General features: G+C 44.8%; 1 protein-coding gene across 5 annotated transcripts in view; it reads left to right on the forward strand.

The window, feature by feature from the left end:
- pkd1b (polycystic kidney disease 1b) overlaps nt 1-14,554 on the forward strand; it is a 64,594-nt gene extending 50,040 nt beyond the window's left edge. For 4 of the 5 annotated variants that reach the window (XM_072712205.1, XM_072712204.1, XM_072712207.1 and 1 more), the window contains 24 exons: nt 99-725; nt 968-1,112; nt 1,595-1,847; nt 2,236-2,431; nt 3,315-3,482; nt 3,984-4,127; nt 4,314-4,524; nt 4,660-4,783; nt 4,981-5,127; nt 5,343-5,407; nt 5,671-5,867; nt 6,080-6,194; nt 7,028-7,194; nt 7,327-7,529; nt 8,051-8,248; nt 8,607-8,761; nt 8,929-9,041; nt 9,175-9,286; nt 9,620-9,745; nt 10,056-10,224; nt 10,321-10,608; nt 12,556-12,690; nt 12,954-13,268; nt 13,400-14,554. In XM_072712205.1, the coding sequence (XP_072568306.1) occupies nt 99-725; nt 968-1,112; nt 1,595-1,847; nt 2,236-2,431; nt 3,315-3,482; nt 3,984-4,127; nt 4,314-4,524; nt 4,660-4,783; nt 4,981-5,127; nt 5,343-5,407; nt 5,671-5,867; nt 6,080-6,194; nt 7,028-7,194; nt 7,327-7,529; nt 8,051-8,248; nt 8,607-8,761; nt 8,929-9,041; nt 9,175-9,286; nt 9,620-9,745; nt 10,056-10,224; nt 10,321-10,608; nt 12,556-12,690; nt 12,954-13,268; nt 13,400-14,200 (5,174 nt within the window). In that variant the 3' untranslated portion in view covers nt 14,201-14,554. Of the gene's footprint in view, nt 1-98; nt 726-967; nt 1,113-1,594; nt 1,848-2,235; nt 2,432-3,314; nt 3,483-3,983; nt 4,128-4,313; nt 4,525-4,659; nt 4,784-4,980; nt 5,128-5,342; nt 5,408-5,670; nt 5,868-6,079; nt 6,195-7,027; nt 7,195-7,326; nt 7,530-8,050; nt 8,249-8,606; nt 8,762-8,928; nt 9,042-9,174; nt 9,287-9,619; nt 9,746-10,055; nt 10,225-10,320; nt 10,609-12,555; nt 12,691-12,953; nt 13,269-13,399 lie in introns of those variants that run through there. The other variant, XM_072712208.1, reaches the window with a different exon arrangement.
- Nucleotides 14,555-14,898: the final 344 nt, after the last annotated feature.

The following is a 14,898-nucleotide window of genomic DNA, read 5'->3' on the forward strand; positions in this document are numbered from 1 at the left end:
ATGTTAAAGTGTGACTATACAGTATACTGTATATGTGACTATATTTGTTGTAGAATGTCTGGAATTGCTCAGAATTCTCTTTGACGGTTTTGTTTCAGGCAGTGCAATTGCTGCAGATGCAGGGTCCTCAGCCACTTCTGCACACCCCAATGCGTCCATGTCCCTGGCCGCCTCAGACACTGCGGTGTTTGCCTTTGGTCAGGTAGGGGATTTGATGCAATCTTTGATGCGCTCTCGAATGCGAGGTGAGGAGCCACTGACCCTGGCAGCCCCAAGGATCAGCGCCGTGGGGCAGCGTAGCGACCCGGCAGACCTGCTGTGCACCGAACCCTCCTCTTCGTGCTCATTTCACATCCCACGAGGCCTAGGAAGCCAGCTACGTGTGGAGAGAGAGGAGGTCGTGCAAATCGTCATGGACCTCGATGGCGGAGGGCCCCTTGTCTCAGCTGCTGAGCCACCTATCTCAACCAAGCTGGCGGCCATGGAGTTCACCACACTCCAGGGCAGATCCATTGTCATCCAGGACCTTCAGCCAGACCGAGCCATCCGTGTCATGCTGCAGAACCATCTCCCTGCTGGGTGTCAAGGACACATGAGGGAACAGAAGGGCTCTGTTGGGGATCTCCCTCTCCCACCCAAAGGGTCGGTCCGCTTCTTAGTGAAACCTCCCAGCATGGATCCCAAAGCTGGCCTCTTCATCACCTTTAACTTCAGCCTTCTTTCAGGTAACAGTCTCTCTTTTGTTTTTTTCTTCTTTTTACTGCATTTAAACACATAGGTTAAAGCACAAGCCTAACAAATCTAACAGAATTGGGGCAGCTGATGAAAGGTGGACAATGGATGGATCGAGGAATGGATGGTTAAACAAGCCTTTTTTAAACTTTTTAAATTTCATCATTATTTGATATCAGTCCCTCTTATTAAATGAGATATTTCTTGTTTTCCTTGTTTGTTTGTTGATGAGCAGGAACCGGTGAGCAGAGCAGCGGTCAGGTGACCATCACAGTGGACAATCAGTCCATCCACTCAATCTCCCAGCATGTACGTAATCTGTCCATCAGCCTCAGTGCTGCAGACCCAGCTCTGGAGGAGACCATTTTTCTCAGTCCTCTGTAAGTCACGGTATACAAACATATAGTGTTTGGTTTTTTTTCTATTTCTATTTGTGCATTTTTATTTTAGTCTAATGAGTTCCAAAAACCTGTAAGACTCACTATATAGTGATGAAAATTATAAAAGAAACTAGATACCATCAGTGTTATGAATATTCTGACTTGTGCACTTTGAGAGACCTCTGAGTTATAGCTTACACAGACCAGCATCATTCAGTTTCAGAGTTATGATTCAGACAGTGACTAAGATGGGGCTGCTTCAAGCTCCTGAAAAATGTTTCGACAGGGTACTTAACCGAAACTGCTCAAATATTATATTACACTAATGGAATAAAGTTTGAAAGTGCCATAAAATTACAACTTATAATATAATGTCTGCTAAGAAACTGTATAATAGTTATAATATGTGTCTTGCTAGAGGGTTTAATGTACAGAGTGCTATTTGGGCATTCCTTGGTATCCATTTATCTGTGTGCCCACAGGCAGAATGGCTCTGGCCAGGAGCTCTTTGTGAGCATGAGCAGTTCTGTGAACGGGGCCACCATGCAGGCATCAGTGTGCGTGTTCAGCTCCCTGTGCCAGTACTTCAGCACTGAGCAGCGGCGCTGGAGCAGTGAGGGTCTCCGGCCACTGGGTGGCAGCAGTCCCCGCGTAGCGCATTGCCTCACCCAGCATCTCACTGTGTTTGGGGCCAGCATGTTTGTTCACCCTGAAGCTGTCATTCTGCTACCACCGGTGTGTGTCAGTCTTAGTCCTCCAAGTAGTACAATTCAATAGCCTAGTCCATGGCCAAAGTGACCTACAGTAAACCTGGTTGCCCCAGCAAATCTTTTCACAGCTGATGTCACTGTGGTGATTTTATTCTGTGCTGACAGCAGAAGTAAAAGTATTCAAAGGAAGACAAAGAATTTATATATTTTTTATATTTTGGCCAATGAATAAAGAATAAAATTATTATTAATACTGAGTGATTTTCCTATATACAACAATATGTGACAGTGTTGAAGTAAAATAGAATTTAATATGATTTGTTTATTGTACTGTTTGGATGCTAAGACCCTCTCTGAAAGATGAAAATGATTTGTCCTGTAATCTTCTGTCGTTCTCTAATCATCCCCGACAGCCAGAAAGGCCGGTGAGAAATGTCGTAGTGGGAATCGTGTGTGGGGTTCTGCTGCTGCTGCACATGCTCGTTGGCCTGATTGCCCACAAACTGGACCATCTGGACAGCACACGCCTGAGCTCGGTCCCGCTCTGTGGACAGCCGGGCCGGTACCAGTATCGAGTCCTAGTCAAGACTGGCTGGGATAGAGGATCTGGTGAGGAACATGTGTAAATATGCTCATTGAATTGTTTTGGGTCATGGGTTGTTGGAGCAGCTATAGTCTGTGAAACCAGAAGTCATTGGATGTGTGTAGAAAATACCATGGTTAGTAGCCCTGTGGCCACACTTCCAGGATTGTGGGTTTGATTTCTGCCATAACTGTGCTTGCATGCATGCTCTTCTGAGTTTCTTCCTACAATTCAGTGACATGTGATTTCTCAGTTGTCTGCAGTATGCGGTTGTGTGTGTGCCCTATGATGGACTGGCATCCCATCCAGGGTGCGCCCTGTTTTGGGTCACACGCTGTGAGAGGCGGTGATAGGAAGATGGATAGATGGAACGTGTTGGTCTGCCTTTGATCTCAGTGACTGCTACAGTGTCTTATGGAGAACTTCATACTGACCAGTGCAAAAATATGTTGCTATTCTATGCATTTCACCATTGAATCATTCATAAATGAAGGCTGTCATGTCTCTGTCTGAATGTTATAATTCGTATTTATTTTCAATTTGAATTCCAAAAAAATTGAAGATTGCTGTGAATGATGTTATTCTCCATAAAAGAAAATGCACGAGCCTTGCTTTAATCACCAGTGCAGAGTCCTACAATGAGAATTTTCATTGTTTTTGGGAACCATAGTATATATACAGACTTGCTTGATTTCTGCAAGAAGGCAGTGGGACAAGGCGTGTGATTTCGGCAGAAAATACAAAACAGATGCAAGTCCAGATCTCAAAAGACTAAAAATTCAGTTGTGCTGTTGAACAAGGTCATTATCCCTGTATCTAGGTGTCTAATGTGGTGATGCGAATAAACGGTGTAAATATAATGATGCCGGCCAGAGTCTGTATCTGAGTCATTAGTCTCCTGCTCAACAGGCACCACGGCTCACGTGGGGATCAGCCTGTATGGGCTGAACAAAAGTGGGTCACGCCACCTGCAGCGGGAGGGCGCCTTTCAGAGAAACGCGCTGGATGATTTTCAGCTGGAGACCGAGGCCAACCTGGGCGAGATCTGGAAGATACGCATCTGGCATGACAATACAGGTGTTCTTTGGTTGGGGCCTGTGTAATTACCCTTTTAATTTTATAACATATATGGGAACATATTACATTAAAATATGCTTTTTTTAAGCTGCCAGTTTTATTTTCAGAGGTACACAGCTTCAAAGATTCTTCCTCAGTGACTCACTTGTCTGACCCAAAGCATCAGTACAATGTACTGCTATGCGAATGTTTAAAAGAGGGTCAGCTAAAGATCCAAGCTGTAAACAAACGTGTATTAAAAATCAGTCAACGAGGCCGGATAAACCACAAACAGCCTTGCAGGTCTTCAGAATCACCTTAGGTGTGAAAACAACTAGAATGTAAATATTTAATTTAACTACACTCCCTTGTCGTTGGCTTCAAATGATTAATTGAGAAAATTTATTTTTGTTTTTATCTGACTTGATTTACAAATATTTAATTATGCTAAACAGAAAGAGACATACAAGAAAAAAGTACCTGTTTAGAAGTAAATGACTTGTAATTGTATGTGTATTTCAGGATTGGACCCATCTTGGTACCTGCAGCATGTGATTGTTTGGGACAGGCAAACAGACAACATGTTCTTTTTCCTGGTGGAGGACTGGCTCTCTGTGGAGAATGAGAAGAATGGAGGGTTGGTGGAAAAGGAAGTGCTGGCATCTTGTAAGGACCGTCTCAGAAGGTCACCCGACGTTTGGCTGACATACATTTTCCACAATACACAAACCTGTTGGCCTTGTGAGATATTTCCCATCACTGACTGACAATGCACCAAAGAAGACATGAAATATTTGCGCAGTAATGGTCTGTTCGTTTGCATGTTCCTTATAATCATCCCGATCACGACAGGCCCGCAGGAACTGCAGCGGTTCTGGCGGATTCTGCGAGCGCAGCTGATGCACGGTATGATGGAGAGGCACATCTGGGCCTCGGTGTGGGAGCGCCCCGCGCACAGCAATTTCACCCGCGCTCAGAGGGTGACCTGCTGTGCCCTCCTTCTCCACCTGTACCTGGCCGCAGCCGCCGTCTGGTACGGGGCCGCCGGCAGCAGTGAGACGCGGTGAGCTCCGGGCACCTTCTGGATACGGGCTGCTTCAGACGTTTCAGGGCAGTGGAAATTTGCTGTGGCTAAGCGGAATACGAGACCTTCACGATGGGCCGTGTTTGAAGAGCGTGTTTGAATTGTGTCCGGCAGCACTCCCGTCTCCGACCACGTGCCAGTGAATGCTGAGACGCTGGCGATGGGGATGACAGTGGCCGTCTTTGTGTTTCCCCTTCAGCTGCTATTCTGCTTTCTGTTCCGAAACACGTGCAGCAAGGTATTTCATCGGCTCATGTTTTGAACTGACTAATCTCAACCTTATTCACACAGTATTATCAATCCAATTACTTGTCCGTCTGTGGGTTTTTCTGATTATTTGGTGCTATATCTCTGTGATAATATACCGTGTACTGCTTTTAAGTGCTTTTCTGAGAATGCTGGTAAGTGCATGGGTTTGTTGTGGCTGTTTCCCAGGTGACGCTCGAGGAAACAGCACCGCCGACCCCAGCGTCTCAGACCGTGGAAATGGACGTTTACCTGGACCAATCAAATATCACCGGCTCTTCTTTCCTATCGCTACCCCGGGGCCTTGACTCCATCACATATGGAGGATCGGATGGAGTAAGAGCTCTGTCCAGATCTTCTGTTCACCTTGTCACTCCAACAGGCACAAAACGAAAGATAACTTTGTGTCTTTTACCTCCTTGGGATATAAATAATCCTTTTCTTACTCCAAAGCACATTTTGAATACTTAATGGCCAAATGGGTATTGCGTTAGCTTCTGTTCTGTGCCAGAATGCAACACTTTTATTTCATTTTATTTCATCTCTCCTAGGAATTTCTTGGAAGCAAGAAGATAGAATCAGACTTCTGGAACGCCTCCAAACTAAGCAATGAAATGTAATGTGATTCCATGTGTACCTTGTTTACTGTATTGCCCTCTAACATAATTTAATTTAGTCTTTTTTTTAATGATTGTGTCCCAGTGATTTTGATGTGCCTTCTAATATTAATATTTGGCATTCACATTTGTTGTTTTCTCGTCAAGGATTAGACAGTGGCACATCGCTGTCCAAAAGAGATTCCAAGTACTGAGAATGTCACTTATTGCTTCGGTGCACTGATGCGCATTAGTGTCCCTCTCGAAAACCGTCTGCTTCCAGCACAGAGGAGCAGTGGGCCTCCAGTTGCAGCATGTCTGACTTGCCAGAGCTCCTTGAGGAGCCGGTGCTGAGTCCAGCCCGTTTGCTGAAAAGGAAGAAGGCGCAGCTGCAGCTGCAACTGGGATCTCCAGCTGGGTCCATGCAGCAGACTGCATCCCCCTCCCTAACCAGCGAAGCCCTCCCCACCACACTGTCCGGTGAGGCATCTCGCAGAAAATCAAGCGTGTCCCCCCCCACTCATTCACTTGCTCGTTCATTTGAAGCAACTGAAATATCAAAAAAAAAAAAAACTCTTCCGGTGAACAAACCTGTAACAGCTTCTAAAAGTGTAACTGTGTGTTGGCAGTAGCTAAAACTCCCAGTGGTCTCTGAAATGTTTTTTTTTTCCTTCTTCATCTTTGGCCCACAGAGCAGGATCTTATCAAGTCTTTATCTGCAGACTCCAAACTCAGCAGTTCGTCCTCAGGAAGAGTGACGACTGATTGTAGCCCCAGTACAGCCTGCAAGACGGTGCTGTCTGACACGTGAGGACACACCGATTGATAAGGGTGGAGAAAAGTGGAGATGCTACGGCCAAAAAACATCCATGCCAATGGCTTAGACCTGGGGTGTCAAACTCCAGCCCTGGGGGCCGGAGCCCTGCACTGGGGTGTCAAACTCCAGCCCTGTTTTTAGTTTACCCTCATTTAACACACCTGATTCAACATCCTGTGCTAATTACCATACAGCTCTCAAGCTGAATCATTTGCGGTGGAACAGGGAAGGAACTGAGCTAACCAGGGCTCTGGCTCCCCAGGATCAGAGTCTGAGTCCCATGGCTTAGACTTTGTGTGTGCCGTGGAAAAATGAGGTGTGCAAGAACTCAAGCACAAAGAAAAAAAGTATGGTAATTTCTTAGAGGGCAAGTCTATGAGCCTATGATCAGTGTTACATTGTTGTAAGCGGTTGTCACTCTAAGTCTGACAATAAAATTTGCCAATTGGGTGGCGGGGGGGCATTTGGTTTGGGTGTCCAAGCTGATATTTTGGTTGGCATTTGCAAACCCTGGCACAACCTTGGCCATACTCCAGGTACAATGTGAGTTTACATAACAAGACCTTGTTTATGTAACCTATCAGCAGTAAAAAATGTATAAAATATACAATGTATAACATTACTATATAAATGAGGAAATACTTTACATGTAATACTCTTTACATCTCAAATGGGAAAGTTAAGAAACAGTTTTTTCTGTTTCTTTTCTGTTTTCCTGCTGTCATATTATTGTGCACGACAGGTAATCTGAACTGCTTTGGTAAAAAACATCACTACATAACTAGCATACGATAAGGGATGCTGCCGCTTTTGCTTCTTCCAGGCAGGACAGCTTCTGCAGTGGCTGGTCACAAACGAGCCGGACAAACGATTCGCTTGGAGTGGGGCTCTACAGGTCGGCCTCTTCCCTGTCGGTGTTCAGCACGGCCAGCACCTTCCTGCCCAGCCCATCTCCAGATTCCCTGGACACCTCTTCCGCCACACGCATAGGTGAGCCATGACCCAACAAAACTGGCCACTATTTCATCCTGGTACCTCTGCTGCCCTGATATGCAGCGCACACACAAAACAGAGAGATTATGACGTTTTAAAGAAATCCCTGGTGGCTTTGTACTACTACAGGTGTTGCTCGTAGCGCCCCCTGCTGGTGTCTCCCCTCCTGGATGCTGAAAGTAATTTACCTCCTAATCGGGCTGGTATTGGGGCTCAGCCTGGCTGTGGTCGGGCTCTACGGTAGCAGCTTCTCCGAATCAGTCCTGCTCATGTGGCTCATTTCAGCCTCCTCTGCATTCCTGACCTCCGTCCTGCTGTTGGAACCCCTTAAGGTACAAATCGGCAGCTAATGCTAGAACATTCTGAACAGATAACTGATGGTTACAGCTTGGATGTAGAGGTACATTTCTCACTAATATTGTCATGTAATATGACTACTGGGATACTGGGGGGTGTGGCTCTGTGGGTTAAGCCTCTGCACCAATGGGCAGAAGGTTGCCAGTTCAAATCCTGTGGTGGGCAGAGTGATTTCACTGTTGGGTCCTTGAGCAAGTTTAGCCAGGTACTGGCTGACCCTGCTTCCTCAAGTGCGTGTGCCAAAATGGACAAACATCTGCAATGTGAATGGTAGCCAGTTTGTACAGCTGTAAAGGAGCTGGACTTTTGGCCAAAATTCACTGGTTCACACTCTATGGGGTCTTGGTGTGGTATGCTTGAGGAAGGTACTTTAAATGGCTTTCTATAGTAAGAACCATATAAACTGAAAAAGTGCCAGATTTGGGATGTTCTATACACTTTGGATTAAAGCACCTGCTTGGAATCCAGATTAACTCTGACAGTGTTGTCTGCTAAGGTGTTTGTTCAGGCTCTCTTCATGGCAATTGTGGTGAGACCAGTGGACCCAGAGGTGGAGGAGCGCCTGGCACAGGAGGCCATAGTGCAGAAAGTGTGTGTGGCACAGGGGGGCAGGGTGCGGCCCCCATGTGGATATGGCCTCCTGCATGCCAAGGAGGAGGCCCGAAAAGTGAGGGTGCTGCGGTCACTGATGAAGGTAAAGCCATCTTGGAGGACGTGACTGCAGCGCGCTTACTGTATCATCTTCAGATCCCGTGGCTGATGAAGTGAGACCACTGCTGGGTCTTGCAGAAAGACCTTTAGCTCCAATTGCGCCAGGGTGCCGAATGCTGCTAGATCCTTCACTTGGACCCCAAACCTTGCTCTAAATTATGCATGGAGAGCAAAATGGGCTATGTGAAAATTTCCCAGTCTTTTCTCACTGGGATAAAGCTCACATACACACATGCTTTATCTTACATTACATTTTTGGGCATCCTTGTGGAGCCATTTCTTTGAACCCAGCATTCATGACTGAAATCCATTCTTGTCTCTCTCTTCTCCCCACTGTCCAGAGCTGTGTGGTGCATGTGCTGTTCCTCTTGGTTGTCCTGCTGGTGAATTACCAGAGCAGCGTCCATGATGCACAAGTCAGGCTACTGCATTCTGCAGTTAAGCACTGGATAGTCGCAGCTCCACCAGGGTCCCCAAAGCTCAGCAAACTGGCAGGGTGAGACTGGCACTTCATCATGATGCTGAAGATGTACATGTGGACATACTGTAGACCGTTCACACTGCTACCCCCAGGCAGACAGTACTGCAGTATGAGGGCCCGTTCCAGCAGACTCTGTTTGCTTTAGACTCCTAACTTCCACTGATCCACGTTGATGTGTGCAGGTGGACTGAGGTCTGGCAGTGGATGGACAGGAGTCTCACTGCATACATCCACGAAAACCCATCGCTCTCCTTAGTGGGGTTACCACGGCTGCAAAGAGTACAGGTCCCGGGAAGTAAGCCCTTTGATTCTCCTCAAAAACCAGTTATGAGTTTAAACTTTTCAAGGAACATGTTGCAAAAAATGTAATAGGTTTGAGTTCACATTGATCTTTTCTAACTTATCAGCTAATATTTCTTTCTCCCTAGTCTGTTGTACTATGGTCAGGTCTTATGGAGAACAAAATTTGACCTCACACATCCCATCTATGGATCTCAGAACCTCAGCCAACAATAGCTCATCTGAACACTTTTTTTCCTGGTAGGACACCACTTTGAGATCTTCTGGCACTCAGTGCTCTGCATTAGACAATAAAAGAATATTTATGTGTGCTAAAGGGTCTGTGTATTGTGTTCAGTTTGTAGAAAAAAAATGATGCACATGGAAACCTTCATCTTACCTTCCCCAAAAGGAACATAAACTTATTTAACTGAATTAATTTAGATAAAGTGCATTGACTAACGATGCTATGGCATGGATCGATGTCGGTCATTCTTGTAATGACATGTGAATCTGCCACTTTTTGTTCTTAATCATTATGCTACTGGAAAGCTATTGTGCAACCAGAGTTAGACTTCTGGTCAACTCACACAGGCTGTGGCCAAGGTGGCGCAGTGATATGGGGCGCAGAGGGGAAGAGAGCGTGGATTTGGGAAGCAGCACTGGGGACACACGCCAGCTCCTGTCCGACCTGCAGGGGGGCAGCTTCATCAATTCTGCGTAAGTCGCGTTTCATAAATTCGCCTAATGGGATAACTGTAAAAAAAAAAAATCTCACAATTTAAGCAACTTTAAAGATTGTGTTGTTCATGATAATGTTTTGGTGCCATTTTAAGTCTTGTATACCATTATCTATATAAAGACTGACATTTACTTAGGCTACACATTTAATTCTGAAATCTGTGATTTAATGTATCCTGCCAGTGTGAGCTGTCTAAATGTATACATGCATAATAATGTATATTTCTTTTAACAATGTATATTACAGTAATGATGCAAATGATAGTAATAAGATTTCATTGTTTGCCAGGACCCAGTCGATGTCTGTGAAGTTCACACAGCACCACAGGGAAACTTCGCTCTTTGTCTCTGTGACTGTAATGATCCAGTGGGCACAAACAGAGACCACTTTTATCTCGATACAGCCTTTTCACATGCCGGCATCTTCTTTGGGCCCTGACTTGCACATTGCTACTACGGTAAGAACCAGGGACACATTTTGAGGATAGCTACAAACTTGAACGGGTTGGTTGATACCCCAGCAAGGCTTGGTTTAAGACTGTTCCCGCCATCAGGTTCTGCTGCTGCTGTTTGCTCTGTCCTTCCTGGGCAGTGAGCTCTGGGCAATGGTCAAGGAGAAGAGCCGGTACTTTAGGGATTTCAGGCATTGCCTCCAGCTCCTCGTGTCCCTGCTCTCCCTGGGCAGTGCCGCACTGCGGCTCTCCTTCCTCCACGTGGCGGCATCCCGCCTCTCCCATCTTCGCAAGCAGCCCCGGACCTTCGTCAGCCTCCATGACGCAGCTCAGCTGGCCCAATTGAGCTGTCAGCTCTCTGCCCTGCTGCTCACACTACTGGTGTTAAAGGTAACAGCACATCAGTTATGTAATACAGGAAAAAACATGTGTGCTGGCTCGATATTATTTCTGTTCTTACAACCCCGTTTCCAAAAAAGTTGGGATGCTGTGTAAAATGTAAATGATAACAGAACGCAATGATTTGCTAAGCATATAAACCCATATTTAATTGAAAGTAGCACAAAGATAACAAATCAAATGTTGAAACTGAGAAATGTAATTGTTTTAGGACAAATATATCTTCAATTTGAATTTGATGTCCATAACATGTTTCAAAAAAGTTGAGACGGGGCAACAAAAGACTAGAAAAGTTGTGTAATGCTAAAACAAAACACCTGGTTGAAAATCTCATAACTAATTAGGTTAAGTGGCAATAGGCCAGTAAGATGATTGGGTATAAAAAGAGCCTCCCAGAGCGGCAGAGTCTCTGTGCAGTGAAGATGGGGAGAAGTTCACCACTCTGTGAAAGACTGTGTGGGCAAAGAGTGCAACAATTTAAGAATAATGTTCCTCAGTGTAAATTTGGGATTTTTTTCATCTTTCATTGATTTCATGGTACATGATATCATTAAAAGATTCAGAGAAATCTTTGTATGCAAGAGACAAGCTGAAAACCAATATTGGATAGTCGTGATTTTCGGGTCCTCAGGTGACACTGCATTAAAAACAGACACGATTCTACAGTGGAAATCACTGCATGGGCTCAGGAACACATCTGAAAACTACTGTTTGTGAACACAATTCATCAATGCATTCACAAATGCAGGATAAAACTACCACGCAAAGAAGAAATCATATCTAAACATGATCCAGGAATGCTGCTGACCTCTTTGGGGCTGAGCTCATTTAAGGAGGCAAAATGGAAAACTGTCCAGTGGTGTGATGAATCAAAATTGCAGAATCTTTTTGGAAATCATGGATGCTGCATCCTCTGGGCTAAAGAGGAGAGGGACCACCCAGCTTGCTATCACTGGACAGTCCAAAAGGCAGCATCAATGATGGTGTGTGGGGGTGCATTAGTGCCCATGGTTTGGGTAGCATCTGGGAAGACACCTTTAATGCATTAATGCTGAGCGATATACATATATACATATATATATATATATATATATATATATATATATATATATATATATATATATATATATATATATATATATATATACATACATACATATACATATACATATACATACATACATATACATATATATATATATATATATATATATATATATATATATATATATATATATATATATATATGTGTGTGTTTTGGAGCAGCAAATACTACCATTCAGACAATGTCTTTTTCAGTGAAGGCCTTGTGTATTTGTGCAAGACAATGCCAAACCACATTCTGAGCGTATTACAACAGCATGGCTCCAGAGTCCGAGTGCTAGACTGGCCTGCCTGCAGTCCAGACCTATCACCCAATGGAAAACATTTGCTGCATCATGTATATACAACAAAAATACAACAAATGAGAATCTGAACTGCTGAGCAGTTGAAATCCTGTATCAGGCAAGAATGGGACAACATTTCATTTTCAAAACTCAAAACTTTTCAGCAACTGGTCTCCTCAGTTCCCAAACACTTACAGAGTGTTGTTAAAGGAAGAGGTGATGCAACAGGCCCCTGTCCTAACTTTTTGAAAGTGTTGCTGGCATTGAATTCAAATTTATATATTTATCATAAAACAATGATATTTCTCAGTTTCAACGTTTGATAAGAAATTAGAAATTAAAGGAATGTTACACTTATGGATTTTATGTTCCGCTAAGACTAAAAAAGTTTGTGATGTATAAGGAAACATCTTTGAACTTTCAGTTCACCCATCGATCTATCCATCCATCCCCTATACCACTTAACCAGGGTCTCAGTCCATTCACAAGTGCAGCTGTCAAATTTCCATGTCCATTACGTCTTTAATAAAAGCGCTGGTCATGGTTTCAGACAGTTGGCCCGTTGCGCTTTGTAAGACGCTGGGTGGTGTTCAGCAAGGCGCTGCAACAGGCCGGCAGAGAGCTCTGTGGGGCAGCCTTCCTCTACGCTCTCCTCCTGCTGCTGTTCACTCACGTCGGCTGCATGGTGAGAGGCAGATCAGAAAATTTACTCACGTTTGAAAACGATTTTTACTTTTCTTTCATTTTAACATAGTATATAGCATAGTATATTAAGAGACAGAATTTTTTTGTTTTGGTGTTCAACATTAAATGAAAGAGGAGGTGTCTGTATTGCACGTCTTGTTTTGAATTCAAGCTTTATAGATGTACTGGTGAAGTCAACACATGGAAGAAAATGAGCTAATCAGCTAAAATAAATGCCTTACGGAAGGTTGTGTTTGGCCTTAGCTGTTCTCCCACTCAGTAGAGGGCTTCAGGACAACGGGGCAGGCGATCCTCACCCTGGTATCAGCACTGCGTGGACGTGCTGTTGTCAGGAGGCTGTGCCAGCAGCACCCAGTGCTGGGGACACTCTACTGCCTGGCTCTGCTGGGCACAGGCCTGTGGGCTCTGGGCCGGTTCTGCGGCATCCTGCTACTGCGCTCCTACAGGATCGTGCAGACTGAGCTGTACCGGCCCGCCTTCGAGCCTCAGGATTACGAAATGGTGGAGTTCTTCATCAAGAGGCTCAAGCTCTGGATAGGTCTCAGTAAATCTAAGGAGGTACTTCACTCACCTAATGCAATTCCTGCATATGCTAGTATCTTAAGCTCTCAGTCCATGGTAACAGTAAGAAATCACTGTAGGAAAAAGTGTGTAGGGAAGTTTGACTTCCTTCCTTTTCTCTTTTCCAGTTCAGACACAAAGTGAAGTTTGAGGGGATGGTTTCTCCACCCTCCAGATCTTCCCAGGGATCCCAGTTTTCTGGTCTTGAAGTCCACAGCCCCACCAGGTCCTGCTTGCCTTCAGCTTTATCCCAGGTCTCTGAGGACTCCATCATTTCAGAAAGCTACGACGTCCAGTGCTATCTGGATCGACTGCTCCCGGCTGCCAACAGCCTACTGACACGGTTTGAGCGGGTCAACCAGGTAACTGATGATCTACATGCGATTGAGCAGATGCTGCTGAGGAATTGGACCAGGATTTCTCTGAAACGGCAGCAACGGGACAACCAGAGGAGAAGCCAAGGAAGAGGATCGGCTTCACCACCTATTCCTCAAGCGGTTCTCCAGCCTCCCTCTCTCCTTCACAGTCCTCACCCCCCACCATCCACTGCTCCTGCTTTGACCTCCTGTCACACACCTTCTGCTTTCTCCAGTTCGACTCAACCTTGCCAGACACTGCAAGCATGCAGCGTACCGAATGCTGTACCTGCAAATGACAACATACTGATTCGCCGGGTTTCCGGCACAGATTCTGGGTTCAGACCGCTTCCGGGGCGCCGTGCCTGGCATTCGGGCACTGCCCACTCAGCTGACATTGGGCAAAGGCCCCCCCAGGCCCCAAACAGCCTCCAGGCCCGACCCAAAAGCGAAGAGGGCAAGAGGAGGTTTGTCTTTGACCAAGTCCCAGTGAAGAGAAGAGCTTGGCAACCTGAGGGACCTGAAATGTGGACGTGTGAAACCTACTGGAAAAACCTCCATGACGACAGTTAGTAATAGATGCAAAAGATTGTTTTAGTAATAGATGGTAAAGGAAATACTTGCAATGTTTGAACACTTCAACACCACAACAATATGGTTACATAATAATCTGACAGCTATTAAAATCTTTTCTATCCAAATCCATTAAATAACAAAATCCATGAAATTCATGACTGATTGTGGGTTTTAAACACTGAGGTTTTTTCAGCTATAATAAAGAAGACAGACCTTGTTTTGAAATGTCTGGTAAACTGCAAGCTCATACAGTTTCCGATTACAAGCACATAAAAATAGTGACTGTTTAAAGGTGCATGTGAGGTGTATTGTATCTTTTATTAAAGACCTGGTCTGTTGACCCAATAATAATTTGGAGTCTTTGATAATGGGTATAGATTCAAAAAGAGTTTCACCTCAATTATGAGGAGGTGAAACGATGCAGTAAAAAATTCTTATTCTAAATTATTTGTCTACATATATCCAGTGTGCCATTTGGTATCCCCAAGGTGAACTAGAATCAAGCGCACATGCTGTCCTTCCTGTACTATTTAAATAATACGGGTAAGAAAACGAATCAGTCAGTGCTATAGGGAGCAGGAAACAATGGAACACGTATATAATGTGAGATAAGGACAGGCGGAGTGATAGTGCTAAAAAGGCTTGTTTTAACAAACACTCAGGTATATGCAAGTGTGCTAAATGATTACATTGAC

This window comes from Paramormyrops kingsleyae, chromosome 5, assembly GCF_048594095.1.
Source record: "Paramormyrops kingsleyae isolate MSU_618 chromosome 5, PKINGS_0.4, whole genome shotgun sequence".
NCBI classification, from domain to species: Eukaryota; Metazoa; Chordata; class Actinopteri; order Osteoglossiformes; family Mormyridae; genus Paramormyrops; species Paramormyrops kingsleyae.